This window comes from Gymnodraco acuticeps, unplaced genomic scaffold, assembly GCF_902827175.1.
Source record: "Gymnodraco acuticeps unplaced genomic scaffold, fGymAcu1.1, whole genome shotgun sequence".
NCBI classification, from domain to species: domain Eukaryota; kingdom Metazoa; phylum Chordata; class Actinopteri; order Perciformes; family Bathydraconidae; genus Gymnodraco; species Gymnodraco acuticeps.
The window spans coordinates 2,145,314-2,168,759 of NW_022991091.1; the positions used below are offsets into that span (position 1 = coordinate 2,145,314).

Here is a 23,446-nt window from a genome sequence, read left to right on the forward strand (position 1 = left end):
ATACCTCATTACTGGTCATATTTATTCTAAAGGAGATGCCCTTATCACAGTGTTTATAATTAAATGGATGAGACCGCAATATTGAAAAGATCTGTCATTTTCTCACTCTTGGCTCCTGGGGGGAGGGGGGTTGCTGAATGGATGAGTTAGTCGTCTGTTCCAGCCACGATGCATGGTATACGCTTTTCATCTTGTGGTAAGATCAGACAATCACTTTCTGAGTCCGTCTAATTATAGCAGCCTCCCATGAGTTGGCATTAAACTACAGAAGCACGCAGACATCTGGTATTCAAATAATTGGTACACTTAGAAAGGGTCTATGGCATTTTACAGATGTTCCTGTGTCAGGACACCCATTAGCTGCTTCTGAGATGACACCCGGAGTGCAAAAAACTGGAACTAGGAAATCAAACCTCCTAACTTCCAATTCTCAGACGTTAAGGGCACCTTAAATGCCATTCCTCAAAAGATCTGGACATGTAGCATAAAAAACAATAAACAAATAAAAGAGATTCAAATTGAATCAGAGTCCTATTTGTAATGAATGTCTTTGAAAGAGAATACATTGTGATGAAAGAAGTGGTTTTGTCTTGCTTCAACACTTATGACTCTGACGGTTTTTTTATTTTCTAAAACGCATCACTATGAGGTGTTCTGTTAGTATACTGGTTGCTACTGTAAAGGTAAGTGTTATATTTAAGTATTGCTCCGATATTAAGGGCACCTTAAATGTTATTTCTCAAAAGATGTAGAAATGTAGCATACAAAACAACCAACAACAAAAAAGACACTATAGTGGAATCTGAGTCTTCTGTCTTGACCCTTATAACACGACTGTTGGCGTTACCTACAATACTATGAGAGGACTTTTCTCAGCATGTAGACATACTGTATTTCATAGTGCAACACATGTTGCTACTGTAACGCTCAGTGTTAGATTTACACATGAACACTGACTACAGTCGCCTTTACCGCAAAGTACAATCAGCAATTTATGTTAAACTGACAAAAACAAACTGTAGTGTGCACTAGAATATCACCTGGAAATTACACAGTGATCAAAAACGAAGCTCTAAGATATGATTAAATAAAGGTTCTTACTATTCTATGTCAATGATGCTTTACCCCAATGTGTCTCATAAATATAAGCATTTTATATGGTCTAAGGAACATCTAGGACAGTGGGCTATTAATGGCCAAGGGACTCCTCTCCTGGGGCAACAGTGTTAATCGGAGCAATAGGTCTCCTTCCTGTTGGATCAATGTCAGCACAAATTTCAGATTGCTTTCCTGATGTGCGCCAAGTTATCTGTGATTCAACTTTAATAGGTTATTGAACGGAGGCAGCATTTAGGGAGCAGGGCCGTATTTCACATTATTGACAATCAAACGCACACAACTTTCTCATTAGCATGCATTAGGAAAACACGGAATTAATCTTGACAACACCGTTGGGGAACATGACCAGAGTTACACGCTTGTTTAAACAAACACGCCTAACAGTGGCTCAGTGTCACGTGAGGAGGGGACGCAAGGATGAACGTAGGTAAATACAGCCTGACAGACGTCAAACACTGGACACAAAGCCGCTGTGCTAACTGAAGGAGAAGCATACATGAAGAGATAGAAAAGGGATGAGCAGAGACAAGTGTATTTTTGCATACAAATAAATCATTTAAATATTGCATAATACATGAATAATGATAAAGCAATCCTCAATACATTTAAATGTTGCAAGACCTTAGTGCACCTTGGTTTCCCTCACTGTCATTTTGGATGAAATCATTGTTTTCAGCATGAATGCTTCCTTAAAGTTTTGTATTGCATAAAGGTAGTATCTCTTTTATGCAGCTCAAAATAGGTATTTGTCATTAACCTGACCGACAAATTCGTTTCAAAGCGAAAGAATACCGTGTAATGGATATTTATCCATTTTCAATTTCTTTACAATTACACTAAAAACACATAGATATGCAGTAGAAGCTATATGCAAATGCTACGTCCAAACGATGGGATTCATGTTGGACGTGATTCCCCTGCTTTGAACAAGCTCGTTACACTGTAATGCATTTGCTCTGACAATTCCTAACCAAAATGCAGCGCTTGGATGACAAAATTGATTGGTGGCAATTCAAACTGGCTGTGCTAAACCATGACATTTCGCTCCACATGAAGGTCAAGTGTTCTGTCAACATGGACAGAGCCTGACGACAAAGCTGCCAACATCAGGTGAAAGACATGTTACCCAAACAAGACAGGGACCTAAGATATCTGAGTTTACGAAGGGAGGTTATTGAACTGTATGCTTGTAAAAAGGTAACATTCAAACTTTAGAGAGTTTTCATTGATCATGGCAGCATTGGATAGGTTTTCTCGTCTCATCCAATTCAAATGATGCCATCTTATTTTACTGTCCCAATGTGTGCATTTGAAGTAGCCAACAGCACTGAATGACTAAGATATTAAATCTGGCTTCTCTATATCAAGTTAAAATTATAAGCCTGAAGTTTTGCCTCCGCACCTCGTCTGGCAGGACCTGTAGCTCACGGTCTGAAAATGTAATTTTTTTTCTATTTCTTTCTGCTATTACCACAATATACCACAATAGGCAGTATTGTGGTTTTGGCTTCATCTACAACCGTGCAGTTGCCCTTGAAGAGCAGTGCTGTAAAGGCAACCTATATAAGCTGAACATGTTAAATCTGCCATGTTGTAGGGAGTGTAAAACATAATCAGGCTCCCTTCGCAGCAATGGCCTCAATGATGGCCAGTGAGAGCTACTGACATTAGGAGGGCAATAACTTGAATTATTCAGCATTTCCTATCATAGCATATTGTTCCATAAGCTTGGTGTGCATTATTAAGTAATATAGAACGTCAGAGATTTTTCGTCGTTATGAACATTACACAGGAAAACATTTGTTTTCTCTATTACTGCTGACCCTGCCTTAAAGCCATTGGACAAGTCATTGCATGCATTTCCCTAGAGAAGGCTACAAGGTATGCTAAATGTAATCATACAGGAAGGCTTTTACACCACAAAGCAATATAGATTTTGACAAAATATCACACCTGTCATGACACCTTAGCATGGCTGTAGCTAACAGTAATGTAGCTAGAAAGGGAAACAGATTCAGAGAAATCATGTGCATTATGTGCAGTGTGTGGTAACACGCTAGCAAAAGCAGCAAGAGGCACAGGCGAGTGTGTGATATTAGACATCATTCAGAATAAGGGCCAAGTGTCCAGCCAAGCGGACAGACGAGGCCTTCATGTTCAGACTGTGCCAGGGGTAAATATTCACTTTGACATTTGTGCTGTATGCTATTTCCGATACGCTATTTCGGCTGAATTGGAGCCGACTGACATTTTCATCCTAGTAATACTTGCCATGATTCTACATTTCAAAAGTATTTAAAATATCAAATGAACACAGTGAGTAGGAACATCAAACAATATATTGTAAGTTGTTTATTGAGTGGTCATCTAATACCCTTCCTAATAGTTTTGACCTAGGAGATGATTTCAGATTTCTGAGCTTTTGACCATGTCTATTTGAATTTATCAGATTTTTTTATGGCAATTTATTCACTTTAGTTTTAACCTCAATATGGAATTAAGTTAGAAAATACTTTTGCACCAATCTGAACAATAACATTGGTTCAAGCTTGGCTCAGTTTATTTTTTGAAGTTTCACAAATTCTAGTAGACATTCCTGATTTAAAACAAAGTCACCACAGCTGTTTCTCTCTCTTGTTTTCTGCCAACCACAGCATCTTTATTGAAGCATGACGTTAAACTGTTGGCTAACCGCTTTTAGCTTTTTACAGCTAGCTCTAGTTTTGTTGGCCATCTTTCTGGCATTTCTCTTGTTGAAATGTTTAAAACCCTACTTGTGACAGTTGAGGTACGTTTTGAGATTGTGTTGGTTTTATATTTTAGTTCAAATTCACAAAGGGCTGCCAGAAGACGTTAAGTGCTTAGCCTTGAAACATTCTGGTATGAACTCAAGTTGATCCAAAACTCTGCTCTTTGTTTTGGACCATTTCATTTGGTGGCTTATGACCATGGTTTCAAACATGAGCTCCTCGTGTGAGTAATGCGAAACATATTCAATAGTTTTACAATGCAGTCAACCATGGGCATTTCAAATAAAGAAAATTAACAGATGAGAAAAGTAGACAGATTTTGTATTGAATCAGTCAATTTCACTACTGTAGCATTTCAGTTTTCATCATCACGTTCAAATGGCTGTATTTTATTTTACAAAATGTATGTCTAAATGTTGTTGGTTTTCATTTACAAAAATAACACAATTGCATTTAATACAATTACACTGTATGGTGTCTCTATTTTTTTGTCCACCTTCTGCATGAGCTATATCTGGCAAAGTAATTAAAGCGCACGAGCGAGGGGAATGAAGAAGCACAAACCCATTATGTGGCTGTGGACTAAAAGCAAGCTTGGTTAATTTTTCAGAGGAATTTCCACTAATGTATTCAGAGGCTGGGAAACATGACAAAATAAAAGCTCGCATCGGCAGCTCAGAGAAAAAGTGTGCATCTAAAGTGTGAGCGGCTGAAGGCTTTTATAATCATATAGTGAAGGCCGAATGCTATTCATCACAAATGTAAATAACAAAATATGTGCAGAAGTGCAATGCTTTATTAATTAAAAGGGAGTTTATGTCTACTATATTTAAAAAACAAAAGGAATACTCGCTACTCAAAATAATTTATTAGTTTCATTTAAAGGTTGATCACAGTATTTTCCTATATACAGTGATAATGTTTAAGAGTTATTTTTTAATTATCCTGGGGAAAGGGGACGTTATTGTCACTAAGAAAAACGACTTGAAAATGCCAAAACAATTTATTGGCCGTGTTAATGTGGAGGACATTCAATATGTAAATCAAGAAGAAAAAAAGGACCTCACGTCCATGTGATGGCCCCCTCGACCCTGCAACATGTAGACACACACTTTTCATTTGCGAGAACTAATTTAAATTCAGTCATCTCTGAGTTTGTTACATTTCTGAGTAATCTAATCAGGCCCAAGGGTGCAATCTCCATCAAAATGCACTCTTGCTCTTTATAAAGTGGACTTTTGATTCAGAATGTGCGGTACTACATCAGAAAAACCTCTATTTTGACTTTTGGACGGACTCTAAATTTGATTTCACTTTATCAAAACGCTCAATCAAAAAAAGCTGTGAGTCATCTCGTGTTGCTCGATAATTTCTGCGCCCTTTAGAAAAAAAGACAGACAGTTTTTTTGTATTGATTGATTTGGGCTGGATATAAGCTAAAACAAACAGATATCTTGTTCCAAAGATCAAATTCTTCCCCCAACTCACAGCATTAACAAATGCAGCTGAGACTTGGCCCAAAACACAGGCACAAGATAATTAGTCACACCGAGCTTGGAGTAGGAAGGGCAGGGAAGCAATCTGACTGAAGGATGTATTGATCCTGCAGAGAGGGAGGGGCGCACAGTCAGGAGTCATGATCAATCTTACGAGCCCACTCTCTCAATCCGTGATGAAACCTGCGTGTGTTGAACAGGGAAGTGTTCTATCTGCACTCTAAATACACATGTTTGTGTGTGTGTGTGTGTGTGTGTGTGTGTGTGTGTGTGTGTGTGTGTGTGTGTGTGTGTGTGTGTGTGTGTGTGTGTGTGTGTGTGTGTGTGTGTGTGTGTGTGTGTGTGTGTGTGTGTGTGTGTGTGTGTGTCTGTGAAGCCACATTAACACTCCCAACAGCTCGGTGCATGACATGTTAGAACGAGACAAATGTCTGTGTGAGTAAAAGACTCCCAGGGGTTAGAGGAGGGGGGAGGGGTTTAGAGGTACCACAACATCAGAAGCCTTTATCGTCGAGTTAAAAGCCATCCCTGAGCCGGAGATTTCTCTCCCCCATCAAACCGAGCGCTCCAAACCGTGGGCTTTTAAAACCAGGCCAGGAAGTGATCGAAGAGGTAAATCTCCCCAAATATAAACTGTTTGCATATTGGTGTTATCCAGTGACTGGTCACAGGTGGGTTTCATCTGATTAGACAGTGGTGATGCATATCAGGAGGTGCAGCCGACCAATTGCACCGTAATTTATCTTCCTCTGAGAGGAGGAGGAGGAGGAGGAGGAGGAGGAGGAGGAGGAGGAGGAGGAGGAGGAGGAGGAGGAGGAGGAGGAGGAGGAGGAGGAGTGCAGCGGGAATATGGTGGGTTGAAAAAGCAGGATCCTCTTTTTAGCTTCCAAACATATTGGATCAATTTTCATTTATTTGTTTTTGCATTTTGAGAGAAAATAAATTGAAAAAGAGTGTGTATTTGTTTTTTGGGTTGTGGGGATGTAATGACGGCCTCCAAGGTTGGGTGTGTGGATCTGATATCACACAGCATGCTAAGCTGCGGGGACACCCACAGCGGCGGAACTGTAGACGGCTAATTGACAGGCTGTTGGAGCCGGAGTCGGTCGAGATAGCGGGTCACTTTCACGCTCCCACTCCTCGCTCTCCACCAGGGGGAAGGCGGGAAGCTAGGTGAGCATCTGCGTGGGTGTACTAAGTTAAGGGGTGTGTGCAGATGTTAGACCCAGCCGGGAAGTGTGTGTCAATCTCACAGTAGAGAGCACATTTTCACACAGAAGCACAAACACATATATGGAACTGAGAATGATCCCCAGGCTTTGGAGCAGGATGCAACACCAACAGGATGTTCTTTTTGTGGTTACGGGGGCAATCAAACTCAAGTATCTATCCACAGATGCTCTGAAACCACACACCGAGGAGCGGAACGACAAGTGGTGTGACCTTCAGCACCGGAGGAAAATGTTAAAACTTGTTGTGCAATAAAAATATGGGGTTGTACCAGACATGTTTTACATTTAGTGATTTATCTCTTCATAATTGCACCTCAAAGTCCAAAAATGTACATTGCAGGTAGACATGATTCACACACACCACACTGCGCTGCTCTCCTCATACTCATTATTCTAGGTTTAAGCGCAATTGTGGCCACAGCTTTTCTATTAATTTTCCTAATCAGGCTGCAAATATGTTCCTTTGCGCTTTTCTTTTTTTCTAATCAACCACACAAGGGCAGTGCACTTATTGAGATCAACTCACAATGATGTCTCTTGTGTGCCATTTGTTCACAGTATTGATTTACATGTATGTGGTTTAAGATTTCATCCCAGTGTGAAGGATAGGACAAACGAGGGGGGGAGGGTGGTGATCATCATCTATGGCTTTGACTATTAAACTTTCAATTATCTATAAACACACAATAGGGGCTTCCGTCAGTGTAATGACAGATTGCAGGTTGAGTGCTCCTCAGCGCTGTCCCGTTAACCCAGGATTGTATAGCTCACCTCGGATGCCACCCTTATAGCTGTTTAGTTATCCCCATGAATATATGCAGAAGGAATCTGTCCTTGCTGAGAGCAAAATCTGATAATGCAGCAGCAAACACAGCTGAACGTCAGAGCAAACCAATTCAGAGCTGTGTTTAAAAAAAGCCAAAGGGCTCGCTGCTCATCCCTGCGACAGCACAACACAATAGATGAACAATTATTCAGAGTTAGACTGGAAGAGAAATAATCTATTTATTCATGGCTTGTTGAATCAGCTTTATCTTCTGTGATTAATCCAAGTCAATAATGTAATCTTTAATTATAAAGAATGGCCTTATTACATACGTCAAATAATCACGCCGGTCCACAATGCTGGGAAGGGGAAAACAAATTCCTCTGCTATGTGATTATGTATTTTCTTGTCATAAATTAGAGCAGCAAGACAATTCTGTTCGCGCCCTGAGACTTGTATTTATTTATATATATATATATAGAAGCCAATTAATGATTTTCTGCAATAAACTAATAACCTGAAATGGAGGGAAAAATATTCATACCATGGATGTTTTTTAATGTTCAAGTATTTTAGAGCACACATTTGGGACAGTAAGTTTTGCATTTACGATAAACTAAATTCTAGGCGCTTACTTTAAATTATTGGGGAATAAAAGACTATTCCACTACACTAGTCTCTTTACAGTAGAAGCTTAAATGTCAGAAAATATTTTAATTATAATTCATCATGCAATTTTCCCGAGAGACCCCTATCCAAGTAGTTATTGCCGAAATGAAACATCTGGAGCTGCGAGAATGATCAATCGGACAAAAAAAAAATTACAATAAGCCGATTCCAGAAGGAGGGCCCCGTGAGAGGACACATAACGACCGATGCGTGTGGGAGACTTTAATATGTGCGTGCATGTGGCTCTGTTCTTGCATTTGATTAATGGCACACCACCTGTAATAATGGCTTTCCTCGCTGCAACAAATGATGGCCGATTTGTAGACGTAAAATACACACTAACACGAGCAATGCGTGTGACTTTGTTATTTTAGATTCTGCTTTCCTGCTCAATCCCACGGATCCCAGACATTTCTCCCCATGCACTCCCAGTTTTGTTCTCCACCAGGACTCGGACTAAGTGATTTGTCATGCGTGGAGGCAGCAAGTAGCCTGAAACAAATCTAACTGACAGTCCCCGAGAAATGTAGATCACATAGCCGACAGAGAGAAAACTGCAGCTTGGGAACTTTCAACAGGATCTTAATCTGTGAGGAAGTCACCCAGTGTCCAAAGAGAGTTGCACGTCGCATCACAGACTGACAGGGGCCAGACATTTCCTGGATGTGAGAATTGTCTGCTAATTAATGTACTCTGGGAGGAATGAGCGCCAAAGTGTCAGACGACATCGCCGTCAAACGTGCTACAAGCACATTTTAAACTTTTAGAGCCATGTCGTTGTTCAGACTGAATTTAGTCAAACTTTGTAGCTCCTCCGAGGTGACATTTTCTTTTGTCTGATAGACCAAATGAGAAATCATGTTGTTACATCACAGGAAATTTTGCGTCTCCATGTGAAGGGCTGCCGTAAAGACAAGAAGGAAAAAATAAATACGCTGTTAGAGAGACCAAATGAGAATAATGTTATTATTTCTTTGGTGTCATTTGGCACCCCTGTGATAAGACAGAATCTTAAGGTCTCAGGAAGGTGAGCGAATCAATGTTCAACATACCCTATTAAGACTTGACACCCGCACTTTATCATCACTAAAGCAATTGCATATTCCTTTTCCTGCAGGAGAGATGGGGAAATCCATCTCCTGCAAGGACAGTGCCTTTAATAAATAGTGCACAGAACACAGGCACAAACTCTCCCTCTTTCACCTGACCCCCCCGCCCCCCCTTTCTTCCTCTCTCTCCATCTCACACACGGAAATTGTTTTATTCCTTTTAGTCAATCTTGCTAATGCAAAAATCATGTATGTCTGTCTTTAAATATTTAATCCTAACAGCAGCAAGATTGAAATACAACGTTGAAGAAGCATTACTCCTTCCACCCTGAAAGGTACAAGAGAGAGAGAGAGAGAGAGAGAGCAGAGAGAGAGAGAGAGAGAGAGAGAGAGAGAGAGAGAGAGAGAGATAGAGAGAGAGAGAGAGAGAGAGATAGAGAGAGAGAGAGAGAGAGAGAGAGAGAGAGAGAGAGAGAGAGAGAGGGGGGGCGAGGCAGCTGCTCTGCAATGTCAGAAAGAGAGAGTGGTAGCGACAGGGGGAGATGGAAAGGCGGGGATGAAGGGACCCGTTTTTTTCCATTACTATTTTGTTGCCACGCACTCCCAGCTACCGGAGTTGGAGGCAGCATTAAGGCACAGTTTGCCTTGGAAAAGTATACATCCACATACGACAGCTCTCCGTTTCTCTTCTCCGGGAGCAGCCTTTGTTCTTTTGACGGAACAGGCTCAAACACACGGCTGGAGAGAAGCACTGTTGCTGCCTGGAACTTAGTCAGAAGAAACACAGCTCCATAACTGAGCTAAAGTGATGAATCTTGCATGCAGAAATGTATCGTGGGAACCACATGGCCCCTGGAGAGGAGCGCACGCACAAAGAGAATTTAAATTCCTCTCGCCTTCAAGTATTCATTTTGCCTTCATGTTTATTGGTAGTTTTGTATGAACAAGAGAAGTCTAGTAAAGTTACATTTGTACGATTCCCCAGAATGTATAGATGTGTATTTTACTTTACTTATTTATTACAAAAAGTTTTGATGAAACCAATAAATGGTGATGAAGTCTTTAATATGATAAGAGTCTGGCATAGGCTTAACTTTGAGAAACTTTTTCACTCACCACAGAGAAGTCCTCCGCAGAGCAGTTCTGTCCACTGAAGTTGCAGCTCTTGAGCATCTCATCTAACTGATGTCCTGTCCTGTTGAAGATGTCCTGCATGTCAGGGGCAGGATACATTAAATCATGGGGTTTGTGGCCATCCTTGTTTTTAGGAGGCAGCCCCGTCAAGTTAGCCAGGTGGTAGATGTCGGCGTCAGAGAGTGCGGAGAAGCGGAAGCGGTTGATGTTGCAGATGGTCACGGCGGGGAAAACCATCTCCGGGGTCGCTTCTTCATTCAGAGATGTGATGTGAGGGTGCTCCAGGTAAGAGATGGCACACTTGGCTGCGTGGTATAGAAAAAGCGCCAGGGAAGTCAAAAAGGCGAGAGCCCAGAGAGTCTGCCGGATGCCCAGGCGACCAGAGACAAAGATGTGATTAATCCCATGGAGAGAGCTGGAGTTGGCAAACCCAGCCAAGTCCTTAACCGGAGGTGTGCAGCTCTCCTCGATCAGGCTTTCCTTGTCCCCATCCTGCTTGTTTTTCTGCTTCTCATCCTCCTCTGCAAATTTGATTTTGCAAACAAATTCGATAGGCATGGGGGCAGCCAGGTCTGCGTTTAGGGTTTTGTTTTTGATGGCAGCTTTCAGCCCTAAACCACTTCCCTCCTACTTCCTGGGCTTTTTTCCTCTGAGCAGGGAGCAACTCCAGAAAGAAGAGGAAAAGAGAGGAGAGAGTTTGCTGCTGCTGCTGCTGCTGCTGCTGCTGCCTCTGCTGTGTCTGATAGTGCTGCTGCTTCTGCCGCGGCGGCTCCTAGTGACTCGAGCGCTGATGCTGCTGCTGCTGCTGCTGCTGTGCTGCTACTGCTCTGACTGCTTGTCTCACTACTTGATCAGCTCACACAGTCTTGCTTATCAGCAGTAATACAGCTGTCAAATAAAAAAAAAACACCCTTGCACACCGCAAGACCCATAGATGAAAATGCAGCGTTTTCAGTCGGACTAAAATAGGCAAAGGGTACTTAATAATTCATGAGAAGGTAACATTGTGATTATTTCCTCCTCACTGGCGCGAGTCGTAACTTCCCCCGGTCATCCCCCCCCCCCGCCTCCCCCCCCCCCCCCCGCCTCCTGCATAATCCACTTGTTTGGACGCGCTTCCACTTCTTGACCTGAATAAAGTTGGTGTCAAAGGTTGTGCTGCTGGACATCCGGTGTTTGACGTGCAGGGAGTTCGCACATTTTAAAAGCCACCCCCTATAAGGTCTCTAGAGAATGCCTAATTGAAACAATAAAGAGGGGCGCGAGAAGTGGAATCGAGCACAAGGGACTGCTGGCAATCAATCTTGTCTTTGCAACAAAAAAGTAGAAGACTATTGATCGAGGGAATGTGTCTGTCAGAGATTAAGAGAGGCAGTGCAGCGGTGTTTTCTTATCAGGAACTAATGGGAGCATCACAGTAACGTGCACGCATTTGAATTAGTGAATGCCTCTTGATCTGGACCCCGACGTTGCTGAAGATGTTGAAATAAAGTATTGATCTGACTCCGGCCCCATCCTTTAAAGTGTGCGTCTTAGTGCTGTTAATGGCTCTTTTCCAAGTTGCCAAACAAAATTATGCAAATGCAAGGCAGAAAAGTGAGAGCCCTAATGCATGTTATTCCCCTTTAAATGGAATTAGTCATGCGGGTCACATTCACATCACAAGGGGCTGGGACCTCTAGAGAAAAGGCATATTTAAAAGGGAATTCAAGCCACACACACACACACGCACGCACGCACGCACGCACGCACGCACGCACACACACACACACACACACACACACACACACACACACACACACACAAATTAAAACCCGAGAGACGATCAGAAATATGAGATCACTTCAAAGAGTGCAGAATGTATAAGGGTAAAAAATAAATCTCTCTTGATGGTTTGGTAAATAAAAGGAAATGTATGTCATTCTCAATCACTAAATAAAAAAACAATGTAAGAATACGTTGATTTTAAGGAAATACAATGTTTGTAATTAATCTTTTGTCTCAAGGATTATCTTCAGGAAAAAAACAAATATGTCCCTACTACCCATCTTCCTTTACATTTGTTTTTCAAAGCAGTGACTCAGACATTTGGTTTGTATACCTTTGTGTTATAGGTGTGTGTTTTTGATGGTGTGTTGTTCTGCTAGATAAACAGAGATATCTAGGATATTGCCTTTACCTCATGGAAGTGAAGCGCCCATGGTTTAGCTATGCCTCTGGCAGGCACTGAGGTCTGCTGCTAACCACAGAGTGTTTTATGTAGTCACTCCCAGAGGATGCTGGGCTTATTTACAGTCTCACAGAGGAAATGAAAGCTCACAGTCCACGCCATGACTAAATACCAAATGTGAATAAAAAACATGCAGGCACATCTGGCACATGAAAACCATTCAAGGAGTGCATGGCATTATGTGTGTTTGTCAGAGCCAATAACACTCTAAATCCCAGGCCTGTTTTGTGTTTGGTGCCCTAAAAATGAGATTCAATGGATTAAATGTCGCTGACCTTCAAGTTATTTTCCACACTGTCTCATTTTGCAGGAACATTTACAATACACATACTTTAGCAAGGTGTAGCTTCAAGGTAACTTCTGACAACATTATAAGTAGTATGAATTCAAATCTAATGCAGTGTATCAATGTCATGATCCGAGTGCTTTCATTCTTTTACATTACAAGGCTCCTCTGTGAAGGAAAATGCTCTTGAGAGGACTCAAATTGGTTGGAGTAGTTGGAGATGCCCGCCCTTAGAGAAAAGGCTGAACGTTTCATCATCTCGTCCAAAAGCTCCACATATTGGACATTTATGTGGTCTTTCATATAAAATGCACTACGGCATTTAATAAATAATCAGCTCACTGTCCAAAAAATGTAAGAAAGATGGTTTACATCTAACCGAAATTAATCAAATAACATCAATCAATTTTCTTTGTTTTTAGGTATTTTCACTAATAAAGTAATATATATTTAAACCTGAATCTAAGAAATGGTATAATTCAGTAACACTACAGGGGAGGATAGAACAATAGAAATAAACTACAGAGCTTCACATTAAAAGAACATGTAGCAATAAACAGCCACGAAGCCCTGTCCTGAAAGATGTATCAGAACTAAACCCCCTGAACCATCTTAGGTTAGGGGGACTTAATGTAGACCCTGGTTCCTCTAATCAGGACACGAAAAGGTTCCTTTTATAAACATGGGAGACGACAGACATAACTGCAAATGTACCCGATTTGTACAATTGTAATTAACCCTTGTGTTATGTTCACATTTCGCACCCTTTGGTAATGTTCGGGTCAAATTGACCCGGGACATATTTGAGGGTTTTAAAAAAAATACAGAACTAAATTCAACATGCACAATTCCTTATATATATTGTCTTTAACTCATTCCCCAACAATATAAATGAAATATATGATTAGTTTTTGAAAATACTCTTTGCTAGATCAAATTTAACAATGGAAGTGTCCATCGTTTTTTGTGATAAAAATGTAATTTATGTTAAAAAAAAATACACTGTAATAAAAACTAAGTTTACATGTTGCTCATGCTTTTCTAGGACTAATGTAAATGAAACATTTTTTCATTAATGTTTATTATTTTTAATCTGTCATATAATAATCAAAGCCCTGAAGGAAATAAAGCAATTTATCAGCAATTGGAACTCAAGAACCACATCCAAAAGTATTTGGCTGTGAAATATAGAGGGAATGAAACATCCATATAAATTACATAAAACAGATATAAACACAAAGCAAATAAAAACAATTAACAGTCACTATTCATAAAATACAGTAAATCCGAAAAAATATATTGATGAAGTGACGCTGCAGAACATCATGTGAGTCAATGGGCAAGTCCGTTTAGGAAACACATGATGTACAGAACTTCTTTGTGTGTACAGCACAGATGTACTTGTTGCAGTTTCTGCATGTAGTCTGTGTCTTGGAGTCCTTTGAGGGTCCACAGACCTCACAGCTGGCTGTGGGGGTCTTCCAGAAGCTGACTGTGGGGGTCTTTTTGCGGCTGGCTGTGGGGGTCCTTGAGCGGCTGGCTGTGGGGGTCTTCCAGCAGCTGGCTCTGAGTCAAGTTCATCTTCCAATTTGCTGTCAAATTCTGAGTTTACCTCCACATTATCTTCATCTTCAGAAATGTCTTCCTGTTCCACTTCACCGTGTTCCTCTAATGCATTCCACTCACTCTCATCCATTATTAGCTCCAAGGCTCTTTGAGCAGAATATATTTTAGCCATTTTGTTGGTAGATAATTGTAGTTCTGCACTACACCGTTACTACACTGAGGTTATGTCTCTGTTTAGTCCCTCCTCCGGCGTGCAGGTGCGAGGGGGGACAGTGCGAGAAAATGTAAAATGTTTATACATTTCTGGAAGATCTAAAATGTTTATAATGTTCTAGGATAGTTGTGTGTACACACACTACAAAGGGTAAATATCAAGGGAAAACAGGATCAGACAGCTTCTCTATGCATACAATTGTGTGTGTGTGTCTTTAGTTCGTGTGTTTTTCTCTGTCTGTCTGTCCTGGTATTGTATTGATTGATTGATTGATTGATTGATTGATTGATAAGTTTATTAACAGCTTGTATATTGGGTACAGTACAGTACAGTACAGCTCAAAACATACAATTGTTAAGGGAATGCAGAGAAAGACTTTCGTCTTGTTTACATCAGGGTCCCCCATTTCCAATTCATCATATTTCGTCAGATTGACCCGAACCTCTTATGAAGGACATAAATGCGGATGGGCATTTTTTCATAAGTGGAAAAAAATAAAAACAATTCCACATGTCCTTCACAATAAATAAGCCCCGGCCATTGAGTTTCAGGTTGAACAAAAATATCCTTGTTTTTTTTTTTATTCATTGAAAATGGAAATCGGGTCAATTTGACCCGAACACCACACAAGGGTTAAATAATGAACAAACTCATGTGTGCATGCTTTATAAGCAAAAGGCGCCGGATGGAGTGGATAGTTTCTGAATCTACAGTCGCTCCTTTCTGGGCTTCATCCGCCACTGAGTAGCTCTCACAGGGAATGGCTGGTGCCCTGCATCAGACTCTATATCCAGTTGTCTTTATACATCCATGCTTTGATCACATTCCTGTGATTCCCTTGAATCAACCCTCTGAAACGTTCAGTATAAACACAAAGTGTGTGTGTTCCCGTATTCGTGCTGGGTAGTTTATTTACCTTATTGCTGAGCTCTTGCTGATTTACAGACATCTCTGTTCCAATGTAAGTCAATGGGAAAAAGTATTTAGGGCCTTACGTCACAGAAGTTGTCGTACAACTGTTTAGCATCTAGGGCAATTCCACAAATCTGCTTCAACGGCAGGCATGTGGTCTTGGGTAAAACATAACTTCAGAAAAAAATGTACATGGAGGCTTATCATTGTGTTGTTGTCTAAATGAAAGATGCATTTACACGCTACTGAATGTTCTTCATGCACACCTGGCTCAGGAGACACAAGTTATATTTCTGGTTTCCATGTTTTTCTTCCGCTCATTCGATGTTTTCAAGTCTTGCTATAATTGGCTCTTGCGGGTTTCTGCTCAATACTTTATCATTGTTCCTTTTCAAACCACAGGATTTCAAGGGGTTGATTTGGAACCTTTGCTTTATAAAAGGCAGCTCAAAGCAACAAGTGCAGCATCAGCCAAGAAACCAACTCTGCACTATACTCCTGAAGACTAATATAATATACTCATGTAAGATGGACAGCATTGTTTCAATAGAACATTGTGAGATAAACCTGAAAAAAACTAACTAAAATATGTATTTGTATTCCATAGGAGTAGTAAGTTAGTACTTAATATGGTGAGGTGTGCAGAGTGTTTAAAAACAATTAAAGGAGGAAGTTTAAGAAGGATTCTGACTTCTGTTTCTATGGCAATGAATGCGTTCCACATAAATTAAGAGTCAAAAGTGTGTTTCCTGCAGGTTCCTTTTTTTTACATTATGAGGGAAAGGGTGCTCGTGGCAACATTTTGATGGATGTTTGTGAGTGTGAAAGTTGAGGTACTGGGGACACTTTCCATATTTTTCTACTTAAAACACAGCGTCTCTGAAAGCGAGCACGCTAATAATAAAACAGCAGATCTGATGTGAAGTGCCACACCAGCAGATCTTTTTTTAGATTTTACTTGACAATATTTAACTGATTAGATCGTTGTTCCTAAGGTATGTCAACAAATATGGATTAATTGTGTGAAAGATTACAGATAAATAAATACATTTTTAGGACAAATTCACAAGTGTGCTGATTTTATCGTAGAAAAGCCACATGTCTCCAACAGTCTTGAAATTGTTCCAAAGATAGATTCAATTGGATTATCTTAAGAAACGTGTGTTGCTGAAGGCAGTTTTGTACATTTAGTGGATCTTTAATGACATTACATGAAATGAGTCACAGCTAATGTCACATATAAAAGAGATATCATGAAAGGTGCTTTAACTGCAGAAGGTATTTATTGATGATGAGCTTGTTACGTGTTAGCTCTAACATTGAACTGCAATGAGATAAAATGCAGGAAAATATCTATCAATATTTAATCACTACTTTGAGCTTTTTTTTCGCGCATGTCCTTCAAAAAGCTGCTGACAGAGATATTTTATATATTTTATTTTACATCATCAATAAACACTGCAGTTACAACTTTGAATGTGAATAACAAATGACATTAAAACTGTCAGCATTCAATTATTAGTAGAGCTATCTATGAGCTGCAACTCGTTCCTGAAGGTGCAGCTAGGAGATAGGCCTGGTCACTGTTAGATTTGACGTTCGCTTCCCACAGATTTGGTGCAGACAGCTAAACTTTCAGATGTGCATGTGTGTGATTTTTATTTGACAGGTATTAATGTGTTGATAACAAATAATGAAGACTCGATGCCACAGAGGCTGCTGCCACCTCAGCACTAACACATGCGGGTATCTGCGGTCAACAGAGAACCTGGCTCTGTGGAACCGGCAGGGGAAATGTCATATTTGCATAAAAGCCACAAAATATTGTATTTCTTGTTTTTCTCGATGTTTCATATTTGAAGGTTCAAAGGCTGCAGACAGAAGGCTGATATTTGCTCTTTTTTTCCATGAGCTAACATAAGAGAGCTCAGCGTACTGAGAGGAAACTTTTGATTGACCCGTTGCTCTCTAATGAGAAAATGTACTGAAGGCTAATTGGGTGAATAAAGTCAATAATGTCTTTGTTTATAAAGCCGTTTATTGTTCCCTTCCTCTTCTTCTGGATCTGCATTTGATAACTAGATCCAGCTTTTGCATGTTAAAGGACTTTTGGTGTTGAAAGCCCATATTAAAACAGTGCCCTTTTTTCATATTCAACTTCTCCTTCTATGAAAATGAATGTAATGGTTTCACCTAAATATATTCTATTGCTTTGCTTGCATGTACCTGCTTTGGGTAGAGCTTTGTTTACTGGAGGCTTTTAACATGTTGTGAAGTGTCTTAGCCTCAGTTGCTAGAGCTACAATTAACACAACAAGTCTTATTTACAATACATGTACTGTATATACACCAATAGTGCATATATAAGAGTGCTGCACATGCAAAGAGATCTTTATGACATAAATGGAAGAGCCCGCCAACACAATCCCACTGAGCTCACCGCTCGATGGTTTTATCTGGAGCAAAACCAGAACAAAGATCAGACTTCACTAAGCAGCTGATGACAGCCAGTCTCAATGCAGACCTGTCAGTCACATTTCAAAGGAGCATGTATAATGACAGGATGACAAGTAATGGCCACGTCCAATGTGTTACAGTGTGATGCAGGAATGACATATTTTTAAGACTAACCCAAAAGTTAGCATCGTACTGGTTTGTCGTCAAAAAGGCAATTTTCTGTTCGATTCCATCCCTTATAATGAATATTCACTTCCAGACGAGGGAACAGGAAGTGCAATAATGCCAACTCAATCGTGGATTCAAGAACTTATTCCTGGGCTTTCATTTGTGAAACTATTTGCATTTTCCCCATGCTTATTTCGTTTTTTCATTACAAAGAGAACACAGACCCCAACATTTCACATGCAGCTGCCAACTGTCGCTTCTCCTGCTTTCACCACTAACACGTAACAGACCGCCCGCTAGACATCCCTGCTGCTTTATAGTCCTCCCTTTAGCTGTAGTTACAGAACAATCTGGAGGGCTGGCTTCACTGTACATTGCTAAAATCATTCCACTACCTACATCAAGGGACTATAGGTCCGCTTTAATGTCTATTAGTATAGTGTAATGTGTATAAAGTGAATGTATGTGCTCTGTGTCCTGCTAAGTCGATCTATCTATTTATATATACTACGGTAAGTGTAAGTAGTGTGTGGCAAACTGAGTGCATTTCCTATATTATAAATGAATAAGAAATGTTTAAAACAAAATTAACATTTCATTTGTATGGCAATATATGTGACCATGAATGCCACAAAGTGGTTTCATTGTTGTTCAGCGCTGCTTGGCTGTGTTCCCCTGAGTGCAGATGGTTAGTGAACATCATAGCTTTCTATCCAGGTCATGTGGATGACACAGTGTTTACTTTGTACATAAGCCAAGAGCATATGTAATTATGAATGTAGTGTTATGAAGATAAAAGACCATTTACAGTGTAAGTATAAGACTGAACATATTATTTTGTAATCATAGTTATCTTTGAAACACAATGACCCTTTTTTTGGCAAGCAAAAGTGATGAAATATAACTGGCTACCAACTAGGGGTTTTAATAATTGAGGAAAATATTTAAAGTAAAAAACATTTGCACATAATGCAAACCGAAAAGTTGTTTATATTAAACAATGGCACCTGACATGGCTCAACACATGGAGAGACATAATGATTAAAGTGCTTGTTCAAACTACATATGATCTATTCTATACCTTCAAATAAGAAGAAAACGATGAAGAAGAAGAAGAAGAAGAAAAATAAAAAGAGTAGAAGGAGAATAAAAACACTGACTAGAGAGAAAAACTAAATGTAGACCTCTTTTTGCTGTTAACTTAACTAAAGTGGTGTTGTTTAGATTTGGCTAGGTCAGAGCTATAGAATACTTAATCATCCATCTTTGCATGAGAAGCAGGTCATTATTGTTTTTTGGCACAAACATATTGTGCAATGCAAGCCCCTGCAATCTAAATGTGTACATTTATGTTTTGGGATTAGCCTAATTCTACTGTTAAACTACAGGAGGGAATGTTGAGGCTTTCCCTCACCACTTTATTACACATTCAGAACCCTTTTTACAGAAGCTTTCATCACTATGACAATGCTGAAAGGACTGGTGTAGCTTGCTAGGTATCATATCAGCTTGCATTAATGCTGAGACTGGACATGGTGTGGTCCAGTAGCTTGGTTCAGGCTTGGCGAGCACAAATTCTGCTTGCATGTTATAATAGCAGATGAAAGTCAGAGGTTCCACTGCCAATAAGTGCTCTCATTATTAACGGTTGCACTATCTTTTGATGGCCCATATGGGTACTCATTTGTCTGTGTATGTAAGGACACACTGCCCAAAGGGAAGAGAAAAATATGGGAAGCTTGTGCAGTGGACTGAGGAATTGCCATGCTTTGCACATGAGCGCAAAGAGCAGGGTTCAGTGAAATTATTTTTCATTGCCCTGAGGACCACTTCTCTTCAAGTCCACACACAGCGCGCTGCTTCATGCGGCAATGTATCATATTACTCATACACACCCTCAATATTTGTATGCAAAAACAGAGAAAAAAAGTAAAGACTGAACGTGACCCCTGTGTCTTTGCTAGAGGTAGAGAAACTGGGCATATGCCTTAACTTCTCCAGAGACCTAAAATATGTGCCAGAACATGCAGAGGGTTACATTTGGCATCAATGTGTCTTGTTCCTGTTGCCTGATGAATGTCAATATTTTCTACAGAACACCTTGCAATTACATTTCTACAAGAACAAAACAATTGAAGTACTGTACATTTTCTAAAAGTTGGCTGTTAAAAAAGGCCGCCCAATAATTCATTTGCGAAAAAGTGAGGATCTGCCTTCACAGCTGAAGGTCAGAGCAGCAGAGGAGGTAGCTGAGGCGAGACTTTGCTGCCTGCTCCTGAGTGCACCTTTTAGTTCTCAAAACTGATCCTGCATGAAATATGAAATAAATGTCCTTTTTCCTATAAGCAAGTGGAACAAAAGCTAAATGTCACCAGTTGAAGCTTTTCTGAACAAAAAATCCATTCATGTGAAACATCTACAATATACGTTATATACGTTTATTATAAATAACACATTCCTTACAGCCTCTTAATGAAAAAAATAACTCTTTGAGAGGTCATGTTGTGAGGTGGGGAGAGAAAACAATGTGTAACTATTAAGGAGCACTAAGTATAGACCTGGAGTGACGTTGTTATTAGCTAGCAAACCATTTGCAATAGCAACAGAAACAAAGCTCTACTATTAGCAACTCTGAATAGGGATGGGTATCGTTAGGATTTTAACGGTACTACTACTCTTACCGATACTGCTTATCGATCCAGTACTTTAACAGTATTTTAATTGGTTATTTATGTTATTTTTAAGGGAAAAACTAAACAAATTGAAAACAGAATAAACATTGCTTTATTTTATGTAAAATAAATATGTTATGTAACAAATCATTATAGACTAATGTGATGATGGAAATGCAAAACAAATACGATCAAGTACTGTACTTAAGTACAATTCTGAGATACTTGTACTTTACTTGAGTATTTACACTTTTTACTTTGTACTTCAATTCCATTATTATAGGTAAATCGTGTACCACATTTATTTTATACTTTTATTGTGAAAAATAACCAACCTTCCACATCTGGCAATCAGAACGGTAGTTGCAGACACAAATCCATGAATGGTACAAAATGAGTCTTAGAGTTGTTGGAAGGCTGTTTCCTCCTGCTAATGGTCTTGGTGCAGGGATATAACCTCACCGCTCCATCCCCAACTCTCTGCACTTAATGCAGAGAAAAAGGAGTGGTGTCATTCCACTGTAAAAAAAAAAAAAAAAAAAAGTCTCAATAAGGTGAAACGTGGACTGCTGAACTTGACCTATACTAAAGCTGAGAGCTTTGCTGAGCTTTCACCTAGCCTGATCGATTCACATGCTCACTCCTGAGTCTGAAGCTACATGGCTCAAATTAGTTTGTCCATATGATGATCATTTCTCCCCAGAACAGTTGTGACTGCCATAAGAGTAGTACATTGGATATGATGTCTTTGCATTCAGAATGCAGAAGTGTATTGTAATTATTGTTAAGAGGGCTTTGTAGAGAAGCATGTGATTACAGGAAGTGATGAGGTTACACTATTATCATCATCTACCTGTTAGCATCTGATATCTTGATGCTGAGTGGGGACCTCATTACTGGACAGATGCTGACTTGTTATTCTGCTCACAGCTTGTCAGTGCAGGACAGATGGGATGGGGGGGGGGGGGGGGGGGGGTGGGAAGCCTGGGAGGTACCGCTGACCCTCTTCCCTTCCTCATCAGCTGTACCAACAACATGCCACACGCATCACGGGCCTGACCCATCCTCTGCTCTGACAGAAGCTCACCTGCCCTCAAGCCCCCCAAAAACAACAAGGAGCGCTCCCCTGCCAGCTGCGGCTAACAGCCTGCACCACCGGCCCGCTGAAGCCTGAACAAACTCTCCCCTAGCCACCGGGAGACTTCCTGTTCATTAGAGCACTGACATTTTATACACAATGGCATACATAGGTAATGTTAGGGAACAAAATGTTCTGTGAGAGAAACACAAAGGCTATCTTAGATGGAAAATACTGAGGTGATTCTTTGTAGTAGTAATAATAATAATACAAGTTGAAATATAAACAAGATTACTTAAATTAAATGGTTGGAAAAAATACTATCGAATAGGAAACAGACAAAAGAGTCTTTATTCTAAGGAAGATAACGATAGTTTACACATGGCCAGGTTAGCATTAGGTTTGTCAAATAGTCATGAAACAGGGTTAAATCATGACCGTTACTCAATAAAATAACATTAAGACAAAACAAAACAATGATGCCTTAGACTGCAAATGTATTATTTGTTTTTGAAGCGCCTGGTATATGAAATGAATGGGGTACTCCAGCATTTTAGGATTGTACATCCATAAAGGTGGGCAACTCACATTAGGAAGGTCAAAATGGTCAAGAGTAAAGAAACAAAACCTCCAAAATAAGTATTTCTCGTTATTTGACTAAATTGTTTCTTTCATTCTAAATCATGTGTCTTGGATATCAAATGAGACACAAATGTTTCAAGGCTGATTAGTGCTTTCAATAACAATCAAACTGAACGTTACCTGGAATAATTGTAATAGTCGTTTAAAATGATAGGTTTCATAAAGGAACCCATCCTGGGACATTCTTTAATTATAGTTGAATTTGTAACAGCAGTGTCGATGTAATTCTATGGTGTGTATAAAGTGTGTTTGCTGCAGTGTGCGTGTGTGTGTGTGTGTGTGTGTGTGTGTGTGTGTGTGTGTGTGTGTGTGTGTGTGTGTGTGTGTGTGTGTGTGTGTGTGTGTGTGTGTGTGTGTGTGTGTGTGTGTGTGTGTGTGTGTGTGTGTGTGTGTGTGTGTGTGTGTGTGTGTGTGTGTGTGTGTGTGTGTGTGTGTGTATGTGTGTACCAGGGAGATGATTTAGCAGCGGGAATAAAAGGTGCATCCTGGTGCACTGATGAAGGTCACAGGCTAAAATGTTTATTCTTGTGTCAGCTGCTCATTAAATTGACTGAAGAGCCTTTGGCATGATATGGTCTTTTTTTCTTTTTTGTAAACCTGAATCTATTTACTATCAGCTGTGCAGAACAGGCTGCTTTACCGTCTCACTGAAGCCTGAACAAATTCTCTGTCTGCAACTAAGACATTCGACTGTGATTAAGCGCACATTAGGATTGTGAGATTTTGTAGACAAATCTTTTAAGTAGAATCAATACAGCACGCGCATGTACTGAGTTCGTCTATGCATCACAAATTAGATTTCCCAGCTGAATATTAATCTGTTATTTTGAGGCAAGACTGTCTTGTTTTGGAGAAATGGAAAACCTTTATGCTTATAAGATTGCTTAAAATCTTTCCTATCCACAGAATGCAAATCATGTGGTTATTTAGAAGAAGGGAAAGGAAAAATAGTCATCTATCTTCAGCATAATGAATATAGAAAGCTTTTACATTTTGTCAGGATTTG

At 40.0% G+C, this 23,446-nt stretch overlaps 1 protein-coding gene across 2 annotated transcripts in view; it reads right to left on the reverse strand.

Moving 5' to 3' along the window:
• The window catches only part of asic4a (acid-sensing (proton-gated) ion channel family member 4a), an 89,440-nt gene extending 78,368 nt beyond the window's left edge, over nt 1-11,072 (reverse strand). The window contains exon 1 of one of the 2 annotated variants that reach the window (XM_034236912.1): nt 10,198-11,072. In XM_034236912.1, the coding sequence (XP_034092803.1) occupies nt 10,198-10,773 (576 nt within the window). In that variant the 5' untranslated portion in view covers nt 10,774-11,072. The remainder of the gene's footprint in view (nt 1-10,197) is intronic. The other variant, XM_034236911.1, reaches the window with a different exon arrangement.
• Nucleotides 11,073-23,446: the final 12,374 nt, after the last annotated feature.